This window comes from Rosa rugosa, chromosome 2 (assembly GCF_958449725.1).
Source record: "Rosa rugosa chromosome 2, drRosRugo1.1, whole genome shotgun sequence".
Taxonomy (NCBI): domain Eukaryota; kingdom Viridiplantae; phylum Streptophyta; class Magnoliopsida; order Rosales; family Rosaceae; genus Rosa; species Rosa rugosa.
The window spans coordinates 28,702,890-28,726,230 of record NC_084821.1 but is presented as its reverse complement, the minus strand read 5'-3'; the positions used below and the strand labels follow the sequence as shown (position 1 = coordinate 28,726,230).

At 40.4% G+C, this 23,341-nt stretch overlaps 2 protein-coding genes across 3 annotated transcripts; both read left to right on the top strand.

Annotated features, from left to right (window-relative positions):
- The first annotated feature begins 509 nt into the window (after nt 1-509).
- LOC133733994 (mitochondrial fission 1 protein A-like) lies at nt 510-2,765 on the top strand. The gene is made up of 5 exons (XM_062161662.1): nt 510-688; nt 1,538-1,676; nt 1,817-1,941; nt 2,338-2,401; nt 2,493-2,765. The coding sequence occupies exons 1-5, from the start codon at nt 596-598 to the stop codon at nt 2,576-2,578; spliced, it is 507 nt and encodes a 168-aa protein (XP_062017646.1). The 5' UTR covers nt 510-595; the 3' UTR covers nt 2,579-2,765.
- A 17,133-nt stretch (nt 2,766-19,898) lies between these two features.
- Nucleotides 19,899-23,335, top strand: LOC133733863 (gamma-tubulin complex component 2-like). Of its 2 annotated transcripts, XR_009857947.1 has the most exons (8): nt 19,899-20,442; nt 20,533-20,591; nt 20,685-20,730; nt 20,811-20,937; nt 21,558-21,649; nt 22,086-22,158; nt 22,294-22,461; nt 22,877-23,335. XR_009857947.1 is itself a non-coding variant. In XM_062161509.1 (6 exons), the coding sequence occupies exons 2-6, from the start codon at nt 20,717-20,719 to the stop codon at nt 22,342-22,344; spliced, it is 357 nt and encodes a 118-aa protein (XP_062017493.1). In that variant the 5' UTR covers nt 19,899-20,591; nt 20,685-20,716; the 3' UTR covers nt 22,345-23,335. The 2 variants fall into 2 exon arrangements, 1 of the variants encoding a protein (XP_062017493.1); XM_062161509.1 differs by having other exon boundaries at nt 19,899-20,591; nt 22,294-23,335.
- Nucleotides 23,336-23,341: the final 6 nt, after the last annotated feature.

Genomic DNA, 23,341 nt, shown 5'->3' with positions numbered 1-23,341 from the left:
TTTTGGGTTCCCGCGGATTTGGTTGAACAAGACGGAGATAGCACTGAAATGTGTGAACCATGACAGGGGTTGAGAGAATTCATGGTTGAGATTTTGATGATGGGGAGGCTGCAACATAAGAATTTGGTCCAAATGCGAGGGTGGTGCAAAGAAGGAAACCAGAAGAGAGAACAAAGCGTGAAGTTGCAGAGAGATAGGAGAGACATCAGAGAATTTTGGAGAAAATGAATAGTGAAAGGACAAAAATACTCTTCAACAGTTATAGGAGTTAACGTTTTTACTGTTGCTAGGTATGAAAATTGAGTCGGTACTATTTTAATATTTGAAAAAACATAGATACGAAAGAAAGTTAATAGTCAAACAAAATTCAGACTCTGTTTAAATGATTTTCCAAAAAAAAAAAAAATACAAAACGGTTTTGTCGATCTTTCTCTCTCTTTTATTTATTATTATTATTTGTTTTTTTTGCATTTTTGTTTTTGGGCCTTAGCCCTTAAGGAATAAGGATTGAGCGAAAAGAAAACAAAAAGCTCTAAATAGATAGTCGGCCGTCCATCGTCCACACCCAAAGCTGAAGCGAACGAAGGAAACGAAAATGGAGGCGAATATTGGGAAATTCTTTGAGTCGGTTGGCAATTTCTTCACTGGTAGTGAACAGATCCCATGGTGCGAGCGCGACATCATCGCCGTAACTACTTTTCCTTTTACCATTTCTTCTCTTTTTCTCTCATAATCCATGTGAATTGAGTTTGAACTGCCTCGCATGTTTTTAGAAAATTAATTTATCGAAATATCGATTTTCTGCTCTAAGATTTGGTTTGTCAGGTATTATCACTAGCTTCAAGTTTGTGATTGGTCCTTGTTTTTCCCTATTTCGCTTTTGGTTACAATCATTTAATTATTTTTGATTTTGTAACAATAATAAATTTGTTGAATCTCCGAGAGGAACTTTCAGCAAGTTATAGGCTCTGAGAAGTAATAATCAACTCTACATAGTTCTCTTTTTCTGATTTGGATAAGCAATTTAGATCTGAGGCTGCTGACTACTTCTGGATGCACTCCCTGAAATTAGAGTTTTTTTTTTTTTTTTTTTTCTGCGCATGAGAAAATTGCGTTGCTATGTACTAGAAACGCAGCCGTCTGGGCATTTGCCCCGGATTTGTGTGTTACCATTCTAACTTATAACCTGCATAGTGCTGAATCGTTGAATGAAGCTACTAGTGTAGATGGCTACCAGCAGACTAACATAAATGGGTCGCTGATGAGGAAGTCTGGCTTCTAAAGCATGGTTAAGTCTTCCAGTTGGTCAGAAGCTGGAGTTTTTGACTACTGACTGGTTCTTAGCATAATACGTCTTCCACTACAGGGAATTAAATGACATGTAATTGTTGAACATTTGTGGGAAGAAAAGAAGCTGAAGGATTTTAGAATTTATTTTATACGCTTGGATGAGTATTGCCGTACAAGGTCACGCTGCATACTGTACTAATAAGATGTTTTTATGTGATTGCATGCTTCTGAATGTATGCTATGACAGGGATGTGAAAGAGAAGTTGCTGAGGCTCAGAAAGGTTCCAATGATGAGTTTTTCAAAGAATGTCTCATGCGACTGTCATGGTCTCTTGTTCATTCAAGGCATCCAGAAGATGTGCTACGTGGAATAGCCATGCTTGAAGGTTCTCTCTCTCCTTAGTGAACTTTCCAAATTTCTGTTGTGTATATGATAACTTTTACTTGGGCAGTTCACCTCTTTATTGTTGCTGAGTGTAGGGATTATTTCTGTTCATTGTTTTGACTTGATGTTGGTGATTTGCAGCTTCTGTAAGTGATGCTAATAGCAACCCTCTGCAATTGAGAGAGACTATATATCTTCTTGCTGTTGGGTATTACAGAAGTGGTGACTATTCTAAGAGTAGGGAACTTGTTGAACAGTGTTTAATGGTATGGTATATAGTTTACTTTATTTGATTATTGTAAACAATCCAGAGCATACTGCATGAGTATGTACTTTGAAATCACTTGCTCTTCATATGTAATATTGATCTATCTTCATTGATGTCTTGCAAAAATGTTGAAAACAAATTAGGATTCATTTAGTTGCAAAAACTGACTGTAGGAATTTCTCTTTCTTTATCTGAGTATTTGGCTTTCTCTATGATTAACTACATTTACTGCTTATGGATTGTATGTAGATGATCCCTGATAAGAAAAACAAAGGTTAAAAAAAAAAAAAAAATACCCATACTTTGAGTGTTGTTTTGTTGTTGATTTTTCTTCCCTAAATTCCTTGAGAGTGTTTTCAAGTTTTTCATTAGATCAATTTTTGTTTTTTGGTAGATTGCACCTGCTTGGAGACAGGCACTGACCCTTAAGAAAATGAATGAAGACCGGATCAAAAGAGGTAGAAATAATAGTGAAACTCTCTCTCCCTCTTCGTGCTTGTGTTTGTATAGCTCAGCTGACAATTCTATCTCCATTTGGTTTAAATGTAGATGGTGCGATAGGGATAGGTATTGCTGCAACTGCTGTTGGACTCATTGCTGGTGGAATTGCTGCAGCCGTGGCTCGGAAAAAGTGATCAAACCCTACACCTATCTGCAAACTATATCAGATGAACACGCTTCTTGAATTCTGTTGTTTGACCGATCTAGTCCCTGTTCATAAAACTTTACATTAGATGTAAAATGAATGCTAGTTTATATTACACCAGCTTGAAGTTCTGTATGTTTTAAAGAAATGTCAACATGATGAGTTTTCTTTCTTAACTTAATGACTTGCTGAATTAGGCTCTAAATGAATGCTAGTTGATATACACCAGCGTGAAGTTCTGTATGTTTTAAAGAAATGTCAACATGATGAGTTTTTGCCTCACCTTTAGGGCTATAACAGCTGGGAAATTTATTTGTGTGAGTTTTGCTTATGCCTTGGTTCACTTTCTGCCAAAGACATGTGCAAGGATTCGCTGTTGCTTCTGACCCAGGCAACAACTCTAGATATTGGTAACTCTATTATTATTAATCAGATGCATCACATATATTCAGATTACCTTCTGCTCAAGAATTTGGATTATAATACCCATCTCTTTATACATCTTTGCTTTGTGTTGATGACTGTTTGGCATGGTAGTGGCTATATTCTGAATATAATTTGGAGTTCAGTGCTTGTTTAGGTTTTGAAAGTAGTTATTGGTTTTACCAACAATCAAAGCTGGTTCTTGGTTGGGTAGTGTTTGGTGAGGGGAAGGCTACTTCAATATGTAGACGTCAGGTTTGTGGATTTCCATAGTTACAGACTTGTTGGTTCTGTGAGACGAGTTTATCTCCCTTTTTTTTTTTTTTTTGGAAGACAGGAGAAACAGAAAACAAAAAAGGAAACTACCGGGCAGTTCTCCTATCTCTAAGTCTCTAACAACATTAAGATCATCTAGATAAGCCTGAGCAGCATAGATAGGTGCAGGTAATGTTCCGAAAATCTCCCCTAGGCGGTGCGCAGACCAACCAGAATGTTCAAAATATTTGTTTTTACAAGTACTTAAAAATTGTTTAAGTAAATCCAAATTGTGTCTGGCCCAAACTCTAGGTTACTTGACTTAGTGGTAATAGAGTTTTAGTTAGAGATTATCTCGGAGAATATCTTAGAGATATCCATTCATTGTATGATTAATTTCCTTGTACGATTCATATTCTATGCATTGTAATCCTCTATATAAAGAGACCCCTATTATCAATGAGAACACACAACAATTCTTTCTCAAATATCGTTTCCCTAAAACACGTTATCAGCACGAAGCCCTGACCTTGAAATCCTAAATTCGTAGTCTTGAAATCCTTGAAACCTCTGCTACCCACCTTGAAGCTCTTAACTCCAGGAGTCTAGAACCGGCGGCGCCACCCCTGGAATCGGTCAGAAAGATACCGAACCGGCCCCGAGAAGAAGCAAAGGTTCCCCTGCCCGGTTCGCACCTTTTCAGTCCACATCCTACCTCAATATTTTTCCAAGACAGGCAGCCAAAACCCAGAAGTCGGGAACCGGGAAAATCACGGCAAAAACCGGCCGGAAAGTACTTGAACCGGCCGGCAGAACCTCTGCGCCTTGAACCGCCAGCCAAGTCTTCATCTGCACAAGTGCACTGTCACCCAACCCAGACCTCAACGAGCCCAGCAAGAGAGGAGCCCAACGATGCAGCCCAGAGGGAAAAGCAAAGCGCAGCCTAGAGGGATCAGAGCTCGGCCCATAAGCTGAAGTGAAACCCTCGGCCTAGAAACAGAAGTCAAGCCCTCGGCCCAGAAGCCCACCGCCACATCAGCCCTGTCGCGTCAGCCTTGCCACGCCGGTAGCCTGCGCCACATCACACCATTTCAGACCTGCCACGTCAGCACCATCCTGCGACATGTCACCGCCAGCCACTTTTTCGGGCCAAATTTTCCAGCGACCTATTTCGAGGTATTTTTTTACTAGAAGTTCCCGTTTTTGAAGTTTTTATTTCTTTTCTCTTTTTCTCGGGGACTTGCCACCTCCCTTCTTCTACCCCACTTTCTTCATCATAGGGGAGACCAAATTAAACCGAACTGTGGGGGTTCGTGCTCACTCCAAGCTTGGAGCTTGTAGAGTCCTCCAAACTTAGAGTTTGTTGAGATAAAACGATCGACCACAAACATTATTGTTTCGATCTAATCCAACCCCTCTTGGAATCAAATTTCTTGGAAGCGACTACGCTCGGAAATTCCTAATTTCTTGGAAGCGACTACGTTCAGAAATTTTTAATGTTTTCGTGGTAGCATTTTTCTCTCCGAAACTAACCCTAATCTTTTGTTGTTTTTTAGGATGAGTAACCTGAACAAGTTGAGCTTCGCTCCACTAGAGACAACAGGCGCAGGATACCACAAGTGGGTCCGTGATGCGCGCCAGCATCTTAAGACTGATGGGATCCTGAGTACGATCCAAGAGCCAAGTCAGAACGTGCTTACCCCTCAACAAGTTGCCGCTTTTGAAGCGAATAGAGCTACGAGAGAGGCCAATGAAGCTAAAGCCATAATTCTCATGACAAGGCACATGAATGACACGCTCCAGAATGAGTACCTCAATGAGGAAGACTCCAGAAAACTATGGGTAGAACTCGAGCAGCGTTTTGGCAACGTTCGTGACTCCTTGCTTCCGGATTTAGAAGTGGGATGGCATAGCCTTCGCTTATGTGATTTCAAGTCTGTACTTGACTATAATTCGGAAGCACTTCGTATTAAGTCTTTGATGGAATTATGCGGGCAAAAGATCACTGATACGATGTTGATCGAGAAGACTCTCTCTACCTTCCCCGTCTCTGGATTGATGATAGCCAAGAACTATCGGATTGATGTCAATGCCGGACGCATCACAAGATTTCATGGCAATAAGCCATGAACGTAGCTGAAAAGCACGACAACATACTTGTGAAGAACTATAACTCTAGACTCGTGGGAGAAAAGCCAATTCCGAAGTCTAATTATAGTCGCGCCCCTAAGGGAGGGGGCCAGGAGCGAAACCCTAAGGAAAGGGATTATTCTGGACGTTCTGGTCTATATTCTCGCCCTAAAGAGGAAGGAAACCGCCAAGATAGGCGTGCACGGAACCGTAGAGGTCAACGTGTGAAGAGAGAGAGAGAGGCAGAGCCTCCAGCTATGGTGGTGGTGCCACCAAGGATCATAGTCGTCCCCAACGCGATCTAGGTGCGCCTCGATCAAGGGAGCCTGACCATGATTGTCACGCCCCTAATTTTTAACACAAATAAAAATCGATATATAACCCCATAATTATACATGCGTGATCGTTCAGTCATCAATACAAAATACATGGAGACATCTTCCCTTATACAACACTAGTCTACAATCACATGCTCTGCATGTGTAAGAAAAATTTTAATTGTAAAAAAAAAAAAAAAAAGTTATCTGCAAAAGAAAATAGATTCAGTGGGTAGTTATTGCAGAGAGAAAATAGTGGGAGAGAAAAGTGGAGGTTGTGGGATAATTTCTATTCAATTTTCTTAATAAAATCTATTTTATAATTGTCCTATTTACCCTTATGATTTAATTTATTGTTAAAGTTTTTTAATCTTTCAGGGTTAAATCTGTCAAAATTTTCAGTTTTGGCTAACAAAGCCTATTCTCTTAATAATAGTATAGATACATATTGATGCCCTGAACCCATTATATCAATATTGACCCGCCCACAGAGTCATATATTACATAAGCTTACGAATTAAATTGTCAACAACAAGATAAAACGTAATTACTCCTCAGAGTTAACTACACAACGGAAGTAATAACAACGGTAAAGTCACAACATATGCTTCCTACCGTGATGCTGCCAGCACGCTACCTCAGCTTCAGCCACGATTACCCTGACCTGCAGGATTAACCCCTACACCATTCCATTGAATAGTGCACCGGGTTGCCACACAACAAACCCGGTAAGCTTATGAAGCTCGTATGAGTAAACTCAAAACCACAAAGCAAAACACATTTCTTAAGTCACCTCAACCTAAACACGATATACACAAAGCTCACACCTACGGCCATCAATTCCATAATCTTCCATATCGTGCCTACATAAGTCAACTGGTGACTACAGCCTCATGCTTAGATTCTCAACTAGCGTCCCATTACACAAATTCAATCAAACAATACTTCCTCAAGCAATGTTTGATGCCATTCTAACGCCCTACGGCGAATCCCAAACCACGTTCATTCCCTCCCCACTAGGAGCCCTTGTCATCAACATGACATCAAAGGTGAAAATCAACAATTCACCTTCCTATCCTCACCACAGAGTACAATTCGTCACCACTATGACTCTTAAGGTAAATCAAACCATCAATCAATACAATCAAGAAGAAACAAGGCAATCACATTCCAAAACAAGCAACACAATTCATGGTAACCCCTGTATATAATTTAGTTCAGGAGGTCACACTAGTCAAACAATTCAAATCATAGTAATCATCGTAACGTCACACTCTTACGTTCGTAGGTAACCCCGACCATCACATCAGTCTTCTCGATTATTGTTAACTTAATAACAATTCAGCTCCACTGCCGAGCAGTTATTACACTGATCATCGCACAGATTCCACCGATCATCACGCAGATAGCCATCATCCTACTGATCATCACACAGATTCCACGGGTCATCATACATCCTACTGATCATCACACAGATTCCGCTGGTTCATCACACATCCTATTGATCATCACACAGATTCCTGAGGATCATCACACAGATAGCTATTGTCCAGCTGATCATCACACAGATATCAATAGTCCAGCTGATCATCACACAGATTTCGCCGGTCATCACACAGATATCACATGGAAATCATCACAAAGATTCATCACACTGATTTAACGATTCATTACACAAATATTCCTACACAAGCTTCACATGGCAATCATCACAAAGATTCATCACACTGATTTCAACGATTCATTACACAAATATTCCTACACAAGCTTCACATGACAATCATCACAAAGATTCATCACACTGATTTCAACGATTCATTACACAAATATCCCTACACAAGCTTCACATGGCAATCATCACAAAGATTCATCACACTGATTTCAAGGATTCATTACACAAATATTTCTACACAAGCTTCACATGACAATCATCACAAAGATTCACCACAAGGCCACTAATACATGAATACATATGTATATATATATATCCCATAATATATATATATATATATATATATATATACACACACACATAGTCATCCACTCAGAAATGCCACTAATACCAACTATAGTCATAGTTAATCCCATAACTCCAAGACAATATGGTAATTAGGTTCATAACAAATATCGTGAGATTTACTCACCTTGAAACTCCCGCTGCGTCTTCAATACAGAACAAAGCAGCCAAACCACCCAAATTAGCTGTCCAAAGAATACCTCGTCACATACCTAAGGAATTACAGCTCTGATTCAATTAACGAATCACAAAGAATAACGTTCGAAACCCTAAATCGAACCAAAATTCCCAAAGTGACGCCAATTAAGGCGAAACCACATCCGAGACCACCCAATGTCTCCGGAATACTTCCACGATCGATATGTCCAAACCACAAGTCGATCGGAAGCTCGAATCCTCACGGATCGAATAATTCTACCGGTATGAACTCGTAAAAATCATAACAATTCCATTCGAACTCCAAAATTTGCATATTATATATCGAAACGCTCGTATCAGCAAGTAGAACATATATAATACCAAAAACAGTTCCCTACATGGCCGGAAAGCCACCAGAACGCCGGCAGCCAAAAACTCATTATTTCACAAAACTCCCAACATCAAAAAGCTTCATCTAAGCATGCTTGTGAATGTTCATAACTAGCTCGAAGTCAGAAAACAAGCATAAGGGATCGAAAACTACCTCACAAGCCGTGGATTACTGTTCAATCCGAGTTGAACCAACTTCCACGTAAATCGATCCAAACAACCACCAAGGATCGATCAAGGAGGCTGCTCTGAGCTCAACCAAGAAGACTTGAAGCCTCGCCGACGTCGGAACAAGGATTTCCGACCGGGTCCGAAATCCTCAAACTGCACCGCCTTGCTGCACTTCCTCCACCACTAATCGCCGCAAGAGGCTGCCACAGAGACGACCGCACGAGAGAAGCGAATCGTTCTGTGCAGGTTTCAAGGCTAGAGGTCGCCCGAAAATCCGGGTCGGATCACCGGGTTCGGGTCGGGTCAGACGCGGGTGAGGAGAGAGAACGGAGCGTTTCTGGTGATTTTCCGGAAATGGTGAAAGTAAATGGAAATAGTAAATTTCCAAAAGTGGAAACTCCTATTTATAGAACTTTCCCAAAACTTCCGCAGACCATAACTTTCTCATACGAACTCCGATTTTCGCGTTCCACATGTCTACGAACTCGTATCGACACGCTCTACAACTTTTGTGAAGGAAGTTTTCGGAGAATCCCAACGAATAAAAAGTCAACCCTTGCGCCCCTCCTAAAATGGCGCTTCTTGAATAATCATTCGCCCGAAACACTTCCGCTCCATCCACGAGCCACGAAATCTTCCAATAACCATAAAATTAATTCTGGAAAATCATCGGAAAATAATTACGAATTTCTGGGGCATCACAATGATGATGCTTGTCTTCGGTGTGGAGCGTCCGGACATTAGTCTAAAGCATGTATTGCACCCCAGAATGTTGCTAACGCGTACAAAACGTATCGTGAAGCAAGGGAAGCAAATTACATGGAGCAAGAAGATGAAGATGACGATCTCGCTCTAAGGGTTGAAGACTTCAAAGGCCAAGATCCAAAGACTGGCGATTTTGATTAAGTTTTTTTATTTTCCAAGAGATGTAATAGGCAATTGCCATATATTTTTGTAGTGGAAGCCAATGGTTTAGTCTTTTTTCAAAGTAGGCTCACCCAAAGTAAGTGTGATGTCTAGGAAGGTTATGAGATTAGTGGTACTTAAGCGAGCCTTGCTCCACCGACATCTCTCTACTCACCTGGTCACATTTATTTTGGCGTTACCGAAAGAAGTTAGACGACTACCATTGTTTTGCATTAACTAGCATTTTGGATTAGATTTTGTTTCGTCAAAGAAACAATGATGTAACTCCGTTGGCTTATGAATAAAATTTTGAGTTCTTTTCATTATGACTCTATTTTGATTATGAGCATATTACTTTGTGACTACGATGGCTGGGCCATCAAAATTAATTCAAGGACATGGAATAGCCCAAGTTCCACTTGCCAAATGGAACCTTAATTACTGTCACAGAAACTCTCTACGCTCCTAGGGCCAATCACACCTATGAATAGCCAACGGACAGGATAGGTCATCCTAGTCATGATATGATGATCCGTCTACTAAAGACTTCACATGGACATCCTTTCTCTCGAGCGAAACGAAGCATGAATCCAAAGTTGATTCCTGGACTAAGTGTTACTGCCACCGCTGCCTCTGGCGCCGCCACAGTCCACCACTAGCCTAAGGCTGGCACAGTCCCTATCCATGACGCCATGGATGGCGCTCATCATGGTGTTGGAACCCTAGGTGATGCTGCAATCACCAACTTTGCTTCAAATAGCGTTTCATACGCTCAGGCCCAACCAAAATCCTCATTGGTTGCTTCTACAGCCTCTCGCTCGTTTTACAAAGCCCATTCCTTAGGGAAATTAGGACTGAGACCGTCCTATGCAAAGGATATGAAAATACTCATTCTGTTCTTACATAGAATCCATGGGGATTCTATAGACTGATTCAACTAACTTGTGGACGTTTAAAGTTCTCATGATGTTGGTTGACACGCAAACACACTGGTCACGTGTTGTGCCATTGTCCACTTGTAATGCTGCTTATGCTACACTCCTAGCACATATCATATGACAACGGGCTGACTCCCCGAATCATCCTATTCAGTCAATTGGATTTGACTATGCTAGAGAGTTTACATCGAAGACTTTCGATGGTTATTGCAATGAGACTGATGTTGAACATTATATTCCCATGTACACACCCAAATGGTCTCGTGGAAACTACTACGATGGTAGTCAGGACATTGGTAATGCGCACTAATCTCCTTATATCCGCTTGGGGTGATTCAATATCGCACGCAGCTATGTTAATTCGTCTACGACCCACCGCCACTCAATCTACCTCTGCGTTACAGTTAGTGACTGGGTACAAGTATCGTACTTACGCATATTTGAGTGTGCCATTTATGTGCCAATTGCGCCGCCATTGCGCTCTATGATGGGTCCTTACAGACGAATGGGCAACTACGTTGGATTTGAGATTCCAACAATCGTTCGCCACTTAATGCCCTTGCTAGGCGATCTCCTTACCGTTAGATTTGCGGATGTCACTTTGATGAGACAGTCTTGCCGTCGTTAGGGGGAGATAAGAACACAGATGTTCAGCAGGAATGACATGAATTGTCGTGGTCTGTCCCTACTATGACTCATCTCGATCCCTGTTAAAGTGACGAGATCACACATATCTGCTGCAAACATGCCTGCAAGGAAGGACGTCCCTACAAGAGGACGGAGCGCCACCCTACACGGAGATAGTCATGGCGCCAACGCCAAAGAGAGTGGCACTCTGGCGTTATAGGCCATGGCCCCAGCTAGGATGCGTGGGAGGCCCGTGGGTTCGAATGATACTTTGGCACATTCAAATCCTTTGATCATCAAGACTCAAAATCTGTCTCGTGAGAATCTTTCGGATTATGGTTATCGTTGGGGGACACCTCAACGTCAGAACCTATTCTTGAGAATATAGAGCTCTATGAAAATTACACTAGTGTACATGAGACGTGGGATAGAAACTCCATCATAATTAATGATGTAATTGCGCAATTCGTTGCGCATGAGTTTGTTAAGTCCGATGACATCGAACCACACTCCGTTGATGAATGAATGCCAACGTAGAGAAATTTGGCCTAAATGGAAAGATGTGATCCATGTTAAGTTGGATTCTCTAACAAAGAGGAAGGTTTTTGAGCCAGTGATGCCAACACCTCCTAACATAAAACCTATTGACTAATGGGTCTTCGTTAGAAAGCGTGATCAGAAAAAGAGATGACAATCTCGCCTTATGGCACAAGGCTTCTCACAAAATGCCCTGAAATCGACTACGATGAGACATATTCTCTCGTAATGGATGTCATTGCACTCCACTACCCTGTCAGTTTGGTAGTTTCCGAATAACTGAACATGCAGCTTACAAATGTGGTCACTACGTATCTCTATGGGGATCTAGATACGGAATATACATGAAGGTTCATGGTGAACTTCATTTACCCAAGTCAAGTGGCTCTAGACCACGGAGCGCGTTTACAATAAGGTTGAAACGCTCACTAAAGTGACTATTGGATTGGGAAGGGATATGCCCACGCGTTTTCATAACAAGTTTCGGGTTCTATCGCGGTTCATGTTGGACATGATCTTCATTGGAAGCCCTTAAAGAGTTAAGGGAAAACCGTTGAACACTTGAATTCCGAGTTTGAGATGAAGGATTTTGGGAGAACACGATTATGTCTCAGTTTGGAACTTGAGCATCGTGTTGATAGATGCTTAGGCATTTTGACAAGGTCAAGTCTTCAGGGACCCCTATGATCGTTCGTAGTCTTGATCTTGAAAAGGATCCTCTTCGTCTGAAGGATGATGACGAAGATGTGCTAGAGGCGAAAGTGTCTTACTTAAGTACAATAGGCGCATTATTGTACTTAGCTCAATGCACAAGACCAGACATCTCATTTGCAGTGAACTTGTTAGCTAAGGTATAGCTCTGCGCCAATACGACGCCATTGGATTGGTGTAAAAGATATCTTTCGGTACTTGAGATGTACGATTGTTATGGGCTTGTTCTATCCCTACAGAGAGATGATGGATTCAGACCCATCACACACCAGGAACGCCGCCAACATTGGCCTGCGTCCACTATCCCCATCCCAAAACAACATGTGTTTTGGAAGGTTTTGCTAATATTAGGTATCTCTCTGACCCACACAAAGGTCATTCCCAAACTGGTTAAGTGTTCACTATGGGTAAAGACCGTGATATCTTGGAGGTCTATAGAATAGACCCTAGTTTCTATATCTTCGAACAATGCAGAGATTATCGTTCTTCACGATGTGGTTCGTGAATGTATATGGATTGGATCCATAATTACGCATGTTCGAACAATTGTGGTTTGAAGTCTACCACAGATGAGCCTACAAACATTTATGATAATGTTGCTTATTTTGAACAAATGAAGCAAGGCTACATCAAAAGCGACAACACCAATGATAATCAGCAACAACAGACTCTCCTCAAGATCAAAGTGAACTAGGTTCAATTTGAGGACAGTGTGGCAGGCTTGCTCACTAAGTCACTGCCTAGATTCCACTTTTGAGAAACGTGTTGGTAGCATCGTTTGCGGAAGTTATCCGAACTCCCATGACCGTAGTCATCAGGGGGAGATGCAGACATGAGGGGGAGATGTCTACATGTATGGTCTCGAAACGTGAAGGGTGTGTTGTGCTATTTTTCCCCTTCGACCGAGGTTATTTTTGTCCCACAGGGTTTTTGTTACTCGGCAAGGTTTTTTAACGAGGCAACGAGAGAAGCACCGCGTTTGGGCGACACAAGGGGGAGTGTTTAAGTAAATAGAAATTGTGTCTGGCTCAAACTCTAGGTTACTTGACCTAGTGGAAATAAGATTTTAATTAGAGATAATCTCGGAGAATATCTTAGAGATATCCATTCATTGTATGATTACCTTTCCTTGTACGATTCAGATTCTATGCATTGTAATCCTCTATATAAAGAGGCCTCTATTATCAATGAGAACACACAACAATTCTCTCTCAAATATCGTTTCCCTAAAACAAAAATGACTTTATTTGTAAATAGGGAGAATATCACAAATGACCACTCAATTTTTACATGTTCAACACTTAATTTGGTCACTCACTTTCTAAATATCACTTTGGTCACTCAACTTTAACTCTCTTATTCACTTTAGTTACTTTGTTATTTTTCTGTTAAAAAGAATTTTTTTTGCCACAATATTAATGATATTTTCGTCCAACCAGCTTTTCAAAACTAGAAAGTCTGCATTGGATTGAGTGGCAGAAGTGGCTAGATTTTGACGAAATTACCTTCTACAAATGCTTATTTACAAAAATATTATCTATTTAACTGAGATTTTGACGAAGGATTTAGCAAAATGACTAAAATGGTGGACAGAGTAATATTTTGGTAACTAAAGTGATATATTTCAAAATTGAGTAACTAAAGTGTCGAATGAGTCATACTTGATATTCTCCCTTGTCAATACTTATCACTAGCATTCCTACCCATGCGATGCGTGTTCAAAAGACCACGCTCACACAGGGATTAAGTTTTTTTTAATTTTTTTATTTGAACATAGTGATTAGGCTAAAGAGGTGCAACTTGCATTTTGTATCACACATTGGACAGAACTCGTTGGCAAGAAAAAACACACATTGAAGGTTGCAGGTACCATTAAGTAGAATACACAATTGAAGCAAACAAACTTGGCCAATCACTCCTAATACGTACAATTGAAGAAAAAGAGATTTCGTGGTTGCAATTCCCCATCTTCAAATAACATCTTAATTAACAAACTAAAATTCTGATCCCCAATATTCAATGTGCCAATAGCAAAACGTCAAGGCGTGAAGCTTACAAACTCGATGAACAAGACTGCAATGAAGCATAAGATAGAAAAATTATGACTGGACCTTCAGGGAAAAAAAAAAAGAGAAAGAGAAAATAGAGATGATTGAAAGAATGATAAAACTAAGTAGAATGCTTTCCGAAAAAAAAGAAAAAAGAAAAAAAAAGAGTAGAATATTGAATACTGATCAATTATATGATCATGTTTATCCGTCAAACTCCTTAGAGATCCTTGAACAGAACAACAACAAATACATGCTTGAGAAAGTCTTGGTATCTCTATGAACCTTAAACATCTCTGACCTATGTGCGTCGATGATAATCCGTGCAAATATTGAGAGCACATCGGTTATTCTTCTGGGGATCAACTTGGCCTGAATACTGTGGCTAGCCTTCCTTTCGTGTCTTTCTTTTTCAGTTTATTTCCAACGTTCTTCCATTCTTCTGCCCTCTGAAGGGTTTGACTTGTTCGTAGGGTCTTTCAGTTGACTTATTCGTAGGGTTTGTTATTCAGTTGAATAAATGTCCTGGTTTCTAGGTCATAGTGTTTAGTTTGAATTCTTAGTTGGTCTTTTCTGTTTTGCACGTGGCTGCATGTAGCCGAAACGTGATCATGTTTTCAGCTTAAGTTGTTAGGGTTTAAGGCTATATATGAAGCCTGAACTGAATGAATAAATTGCACTGTTTCAATCCAGTTAGATTTTTGGTTCTTTGCATCTACGTTTCCAACAAACTGGTATCAGAGCCCCCACTGGGCCTGAAGAAAAGTGTGATAAGCAGCAGCTTTAAGAGAGAGATGAGCGAGGAGAAGAGTTTGATCAGGGTCCCTCACTTTGACGGACACTATGATCACTGGAGTGAGCTGATGGAAAATTTGCTTAGAGCAAAGGGCTTATGGAGTCTGGTGGAGAATGGCTTCGAGGAGCCAAGAGCAGGAGTTCAGCTGACTGAGGCTCAGCGTACACAGCTAGAAGATGCCAGAACCAAGGATCATCAGGTGAAGCACTATCTCTATCAAGCCATTGATAGAATAACCTTCGAACAGATCCTGGATCGACGTACCTCCAAGATTGTTTGGGACTCCATGAAGAGGAAATTCGGAGGGAATGAGCGAGTGAAGAAGTCTCTTTGCCAATCACTAAGAAGAGAATTTGAAGTACTTGAGATGAAGAATGGTGAGTCCATCACGGAGTATTTTGCTAGGGTGATGACTGTCTCTAACAAAATGAGAAGCAATGGAGAAGCCATGCCGGACTCGAAGATAGTGGAGAAGATCTTACGAACCCTAACTGAGAGGTTCACTTATGTGGTGGTGTCCATCGAGGAGTCAAGAGACATTGAAGCCATCTCCATCGATGAGTTGCAAAGCTCGTTAGTGGTTCACGAGCAGAAGTTCCAGAGGGTGAACAGAGAAGACTATGATCAAGTCTTAAAAGTGGAAGATCGAGTCAACATGAGAGGCAGAGGAAGAGCAGCTCTCAGAGGAAGAGGTCGTGGGCGAGGAAGACAGACCTTCAATAAGGCAACAGTAGAATGTTTCAAATGCCACAACCTTGGTCACTTTCAATATGAGTGCCCAAAATGGAACAAGGAGGCAAATTATGCTCAACTGGAAGAAGAGGATGATCTGCTGTTAATGGCATACGTGGACATGCACAATGCAAGAAGAGAGGATGCATGGTTCTTAGATTCCGGGTGTTCAAATCACATGTGTGGAGACAAAGGTATGTTTTCGAGTCTGAATGTAAACTTCAAACATTCAGTAAAACTTGGAAATAACTCTAGAATGCATGTTGCTGGAAAGGGCAGTGTGAAACTTGTTTTAAATGGTGCTACTTATATTGTTGGAGAAGTATATTTTGTTCCAGATCTTAGGAACAACCTCTTGAGCATTGGACAACTTCAAGAGAAAAACCTATCAATATTGATTCAACATGGCACCTGTAACATTTATCATCCACACCGAGGACTGATTGCTCAAAGCAAAATGAGCTTGAATCGCATGTTCATCCTAGTAGTTGAAACTCAAGCCACAAATGTTCAGTCAGAAGAATGTCTTCACACAAGCAGCTCGGACTTAACTCATTTATGGCACCAGAGGTATGGACATCTGGGCTATAAAAGGTTACACACGTTGTACTCCAAGAAGATGGTTCATGGATTACCCCAACTTGAAGACTCAAAGACCACTTGCACAGATTGCCTAATTGGGAAGCAACATAGGAACATCATACCAAAACAAAGCATCTGGGGGGCAAGTCAAGTCCTCGAGTTGATCCATGCAGATATATGCGGACCTATTTCTCCCACATCCAACAGTGGCAAGAGATATATTTTGTGTTTTATTGATGACTTCAGTCGCAAGGCATGGATGTATCTCTTGTGTGAAAAGTCTGAGGCCCTATACCACTTCAAAAACTTCAAGAAGATGGTTTAGAAGGAAGCATAGATGTTTATCAAGTGCTTAAGGACGGATAGAGGAGGAGAATTTACATCTCATGAGTTCAACAGTTTCTGTAAAGAGCAAGGGATCAAGAGGCAGCTCACCACAGCTTATACGCCCCACCAAAATGGTGTGGCCGAGAGGAAAAATCGAACTGTGATGAACATGGTTCGATCAATGTTATCCGCCAAGAAAGTTCCAAAAACCTTTTGGCCTGAAGCTGTAATGTGGACTTTCTACGTACTGAATAGGTGCCCTACTTCAGCAGTACAAGATGTCACACCTCAAGAGGCATGGAGTGGAGTCAAGCCTTCTGTGGATCACTTCCGAGTTTGGGGGAGCATTGCACATGTGCATATTCCAGATGCAAGAAGAGGTAAATTAGACAATAAAAGCTTTACTTGCATTCTATTAGGGGTGAGTGAGGAGTCTAAAGGATACAGGTTGTTTGATCCTATTGCAAAAAGAATAGTAGTGAGCAAGGATGTTGTTTTTGAAGAAGAAAAGATGTGGGAATGGGGTGACACATATGAGCAGCAAATTTCAGTTGTTTTAAAATGGGGTGATGATGATGAAGTAAATGAGGGTGAAGAAACAGGAGAAGGAAATGAAGATGTGGGCAACCCTAATGAAGAAATAGAAGGGCCTGCAGCAAGCAGCACAGATGAAGGGAGGGTGAGAAGAAGACCTGCATGGATGGAGGATTATGAGAGTGGTGAAGGTTTGAGTGAAGATGAATCTCATATGGTGCAAGATGTCACAGGAGAAGACCCCATTTTCTTTGAAGATGCAGTGCAAGAAGAAAAGTGGCGTCTCGCTATGGATTCTGAAATCAATTCAATTGTGAAGAACAAAACGTGGACTCTCACGGATTTACCAAAAGGGGCCAAGAAAATCGGAGTCAAATGGATCTATAAAACTAAGCATGATGAGCAAGGAGCAGTGATCAAGTATAAAGCACGCCTGGTAGCAAAGGGTTATTCATAAAAGGAGGGAATTGACTACTCAGAAGTGTTTGGACCTGTGGCAAGACTAGACACAGTGAGGACCATCATTGCGTTAGCTGCTCAGAAGGGCTAGAAGATCTCTCAACTTGACGTCAAGTCTGCTTTTTTGCATGGAGATCTGAATGAGAAAGTGTTTGTTGAGCAGCCTAGAGGATATGAGAAGAAGGGGAAGGAGCACATGGTATACCAACTACACAAAGCTTTGTACGGTCTGAAGCAAGCTCCTCGAGCTTGGTACAGCCGTATAGAGTCTCACTTTGTTGACGAAGGTTTTCAAAGATGTGAGAGTGAACAAACTTTGTTCACAAAGCAAAGAGGTGAAGGTAAAGTCATCATTGTAAGTTTGTACGTTGATGATTTAATCTATACTGGTAATGATGCTGATTTGATGCTTGAATTTAAGAATTCCATGATGAGGGAGTTTGATATGACTGACTTGGGAAGTATGAGTTATTTTCTTGGCATCGAAGTTTTACAAAAGGAAGAAGGCATCTTTATATGTCAGAGGAAATATGCTCAGGAAGTTCTAAAAAGATTCGGGATGATGGAAAGCAATGAAGTTAAAACTCCCATGGTGCCAGGTTTCAAAATTGGAAGAGACGAAAATGGAGTTGTGATTGATGAGACCTATTACAAGCAGCTTGTAGGCAGCTTGATGTACTTGACAGCAACTAGGCCAGATCTAATGTTTGTCACCACCCTCATGAGCAGATACATGGCGAAACCCACTGAGCTACATTTGCAGGCAGCTAAGAGAGCTCTTAGATACCTGAAAGGAACTGTGAACTATGGCATTCATTACAAGAATGGTGATGATGATAGGTTCAGGGCTTTCACTGACAGTGATTACGCTGGGGACATGGAGGATAGCAAAAGCACAAGTGGTTATGTTTTCTTGTTAAGTTCTGGAGCTATTTCATGGAGTTCTAAAAAGCAGCCAATTGTAACCTTGTCAACAACCGAAGCCGAGTTTGTTGCAGCAACTATGTGTGCGTGTCAGGCCATATGGTTAAAGAAGATTTTGAAGGAGCTCGGACAGGAAGAAGGTTGCATTAGCATAAAATGTGATAACAGCTCCACCATCAAGCTGTCCAAGAATCCAGTGCTTCATGGTCGAAGCAAACACATTCATGTAAGGTACAACTTCCTCAGAGATCTCAGTAAAGAAGGTACAATTTCCCTTGTTCATTGTGGAAGTAGTGATCAGCTGGCTGATATCATGACAAAACCATTGAAGTTCGATGTTTTTCAAAAGCTCAGGAGCGAATTAGGAATGTGTGAACTCACTGATATAAGCTAAATTGCTTACTGCATTAAGCTTAAGGGAGGGAATTGAAGGGTTTGACTTATTCGTAGGGTCTTTCAGTTGACTTATTCGTAGGGTTTGTTATTCAGTTGAATAAATGTCCTGGTTTCTAGGTCATAGTGTTTAGTTTGAATTCTTAGTTGGTCTTTTCTGTTTTGCACGTGGCTGCATGTAGCCGAAACGTGATCATGTTTTCAGCTTAAGTTGTTAGGGTTTAAGGCTATATATGAAGCCTGAACTGAATGAATAAATTGCACTGTTTCAATCCAGTGAGATTTTTGGTTCTTTGCATCTACGTTTCCAACACCCTCCTTGATCACTTTTTCTTTTTACACAAACTGTGCTGAGGTGGTCATGGTTGTATTGGTCACTTATTCTTCGCTGATCGTGAGATGAATACACCTTCTTCTCAATATGTTTTTCCCAATCCCACGTCTCTTCCACACTTAATTATCTCCTTCTTTTGTGTTTTGTATTGTCTTTTACTACAATAACCCTCTTGTTTGTTTATTAGAATCAGCCAATACAGGGATAACTTTGGTAGTTTAAATTTTGGTGAAGATTTTAGACGCTTTCGCTTTATTGTAGTAGAGATATGCTCAACTTTTTTTCTATGTTTCTATCAATTATGCAACTACGTATAGTTTTAGAATTTAATTATACTTATTTATACACTACTAGAATTATGCCATCAGACATCACCACTATTAAATCGGTCGGAATTGCACGCGATGTAAAAAATACATCCTAACATCGGTTTATGAAATATCGATTTCTATTGTGATTATTAACATCAGTCGTTAAATTAACCGATATGTAAACTCTTGTTCAAAAATTTTGAAAAAATGCGGAGGGACTAACTTACAAAGTTTGAAAAATGCGGGGACCAAAATATTCATTCCCCCCAACACTTTGGTATTTTTTTCACTTTGTCTGAAACTATCGAACCCTAACCAATAACTCTAACTTTGACAGTTTGACTTCAGCGCCTCCTTCTCCTTCCTCTCCCGCTATCTTTCCACGGCCACCATTGTCTCTCCTTCATTAACGGCCTCCTCCCTCTTACCTCCGCCGGCAAGCTCTCCCTCTTTCTCTCTCAGAAGATTGAAAGAAGGGGAAGAATCCTTCTCTCAATCTCTCAGTCGAATATGGGAAATCGATGGCTAGCTACTGCGAGGGTTGAGCGCGGAGATCTGTGGAAGAGCGACGCCCTCTCCGGCTCAGGCACCACATATTTTCACCGACGGCTACTTTTCCTTGTACCATTGAAAGCTCGAAGAGGTCGACATCGTTCGTAGCTGTCGAATCGATTACTTAGAGAAAAGAGAGAGAGTGAACTACTGTTCAGTGTTGGAGGGAGGGAGGAAGGAAGGGTTTCCGATCCCGATCCCGATCTCGATGTCGGTGATGGAGATCAATAGTTCAATTTCGTGCCCTTCAACTCCTTGTTGGATCTCCGAGAGGCCGTTCCTCACCGACAGCTTTCATCAGGTTCCTCCTCCTCATCTTCTCTTTACTCTTTACTTTAACCTCCTCCTCCTCCTCCTCCTCATTTACTTTCCATTTGAAATTTCCGTTCAGTTTGTGCAGAAAACCAAATGGACGTTGCGTTTCGCCACCGATACCAAGGATTCCCATACGTAAGTTTAATATCATTTCTCCTTATATCACTTTTGTCTCTTCTTCATATCTTCTTCTTCTTGTTTGTCACCTCTTCCTTTTGGAATTTGCAGTGTGGGATTCCAAGATTCCATTGGCTGTTACAATGCTGCTGTTCAGGTGAGATAGAAGATGAACCTAAATTTCAATTTCCGAATTTTCAAGTTTCAGTGCTTATGATGATGATGATGATGAACTAGGAACTGGTGGAGGTTTCAGAGGCTTATGTTTAAGCACAAGTTGTACCAGCTAAGGGAAGAGAGGGATATGAAGCCTGAGACTTTTGCTAGCCTTGTCTCAGCTATTATCTATTATCTACGAGAAAAGGTTCGTAATTTGGTTCAATTTGATGGTTGTTATGTATATGCTTGAGCAATTTGATTGGTATTGTGTGTCTTAGCTTATTGAGGAAAAACTAGGGTTTTTGCAGTCATGAATGTTAATGACATATGAATCCCAATTTTGTTTTTCGTTTTTGTGATTTGGGTTTGGTTCATACTTCATTCAGCTTGTGATTGCTGGATTGGGAGATGAAGACAAGCCATTCATCTGTACTATGGATTCAATGTACTTAAGCCATTCATATATGAAAAAATAAGCACTTAAGGATGTTGGTTTAACAAGTCATAATTTATATGTGCTTGAGTTTCTGATTCAAGTTCTGTTTCTTTCCCTCGTGCTACTTCTTTGGAGGTGGTTTTACCTGTAATTTTCCAAGTCTTGTTGTCTACCCTGATGTTTTGTAGGCCTAAAAATACAGCTAGGTTGCCAAATGTTCCTTGTATTTGTTATTGATGCTTTTGTATTTATTGAAGAAGCAAAATTGTGGTTGATATACTCAGTTGATATATCTTCTTTGGGAAGTAAAAAGCACTCTCTCTCTCTCTCTCTCTCTCTTCTTTTTTCAATTGCTACTTCATACTAATGTGGCTCTTTGAAATATCCAGGCTAAGGCCATGGCTGGTGATACTGCTGTAAGGTCATTGCTAGAAAAGATGGCTGAATGTGCTAGCAATGCGTACCTGGGTATATTAGAGAGGTACTCTTCTAGAATGTATACTATTCTTTGTTTGTGGGAATTGCAACTTCCTCTGGCAGTGTCTTATACATGCCGTCCTATCTAACATCTCTAGTTAAATGTGATTGGCTAACTACATAAGCTTAAAATGCTCCCATAAGTTAAGTTCTTTCTTTGTTGTTCCGGTACTATATTGGAACAAGCACTAGACAAACTGCAGTTCATTTTGCTCCATGAAAGTTTTCATTTCTCTTCTTTATTTATTTATTCATCTTTTTTTGTGTTTTTTGTTGTTGTTGGGTGTTTTGTTGTTTGGGGGGGGGGGGGGGGGGGGTGTGGTGGGGATGAGATTTTGCATAGAGGCTATGGCCAATTCTTGTGACTTGGATTTATCATTTTACTGTATTTGAAGGATACTTTGTTTGATCTCAATGTTTGGAAATGAAACTTCTTATAGGTGGGTATATGAAGGAGTCATTGATGATCCTTACGGTGAATTTTTCATTGCTGAGAACAAATCTCTTCAAAAGGTATTGTCTACCCTTACAATTATTATAGTGCATATATATATATATATATATATATATATATATATATATATATATATAATTGAGGAGCTATATGAGTGCAATCCCATCAAAAGCCTTGTGCTTAATGTGTTACAGGAAAGACTCAAGATTATGAAGCCAAGTATTGGAGGCAACGTTACAGCTTAAGGATGGAAGTCCTAGCTTTCTTGCAAATATTGCTGGGACAATTTTAATCACTGGAAAATATCTAAATGTCATGAGAGAATGTGGGCAACATGTTCAGGTTCCACTATGGTTTATCCTGTACGTTTGTACAATATTATCTTCTTCTCCTTGTTTTTTTTTTTTGGTACAATCCTTCACCTCCCTTGTGGTGTCATTAGTATCAAGGGAGGTGTCGTTAGTATCTATCAGTGACTGGATTGTATGAATAGGTCCCTGTATCTGAAAATTCGAAATTGATGAGCTTTGGATCAAATCATCGTTATGTTGAGTGTATAAAATCTGCTTATGACTTTGCTAGCAGTGAGCTTTTAAATCTTATCAAAGAAAAAGTGAGGCTCAGTCGTCATAAATACTTAAGTTTTTCTGTGCATATGTTATCATTCTTTTTGGTTCCTATATGAATAAATTCATGATTGATGATCTTCATAGCAATTCATTTATCTTGTTGTCTAATCTTACCTTTTTTTTTTCCCCTTTTTTTGTCTGTATGTAGTATGATCTGATAGGGAAGCTACGATCTATAAAGCACTATCTTCTTCTTGATCAGGTATATATACTGCTGTATGACCAGTGAACTTGGAAGTAGATTAATGGGTATGCAATATGTTTTAGTATGAATATTTATGCTTCATCTGCCATTGAGATTGGAAAGCTTCAGTCATCTATATCAGGTTAGGTGCTAGGTCAGTGTCTACTTAATATTCCATGGGAATAAGCGAGCATGTGTATGTTTATGTCATTATAAATCGTGGGTGGACATTTTGAACACTTGGGTATTAGCTCCGTCAAGCACTAGAATGCTTGGCTTTCAGGTCTAGATCTCAGAGGCAGTACCTGGTTATTATAAAGGATTTTGTGATGTTTAATCTATTCTACCATGTGGTTATTAAGTGGAATGTTAAATGTTTTCCCTCATGTTATTCATACAATGAAAATGTTATTCAAATCAATTAGATAT

What these genes read in the sequence shown, in the direction of transcription:
- LOC133733863 (XM_062161509.1), top strand. An exon ending in TACCTGGGTATATTAGAGAG is followed by an intron (nt 21,650 to 22,085) that starts GTACTCTTCTAG and finishes AACTTCTTATAG; the next exon opens with GTGGGTATATGAAGGAGTCA. An exon ending in AGAACAAATCTCTTCAAAAG is followed by an intron (nt 22,159 to 22,293) that starts GTATTGTCTACC and finishes AATGTGTTACAG; the next exon opens with GAAAGACTCAAGATTATGAA.
- LOC133733994 (XM_062161662.1), top strand. Translation starts at nt 596, where the DNA reads ATGGAGGCGAATATTGGGAAATTCTTTGAGTCGGTTGGCAATTTCTTC. An exon ending in TGGAATAGCCATGCTTGAAG is followed by an intron (nt 1,677 to 1,816) that starts GTTCTCTCTCTC and finishes GGTGATTTGCAG; the next exon opens with CTTCTGTAAGTGATGCTAAT. An exon ending in TTGTTGAACAGTGTTTAATG is followed by an intron (nt 1,942 to 2,337) that starts GTATGGTATATA and finishes GTTTTTTGGTAG; the next exon opens with ATTGCACCTGCTTGGAGACA.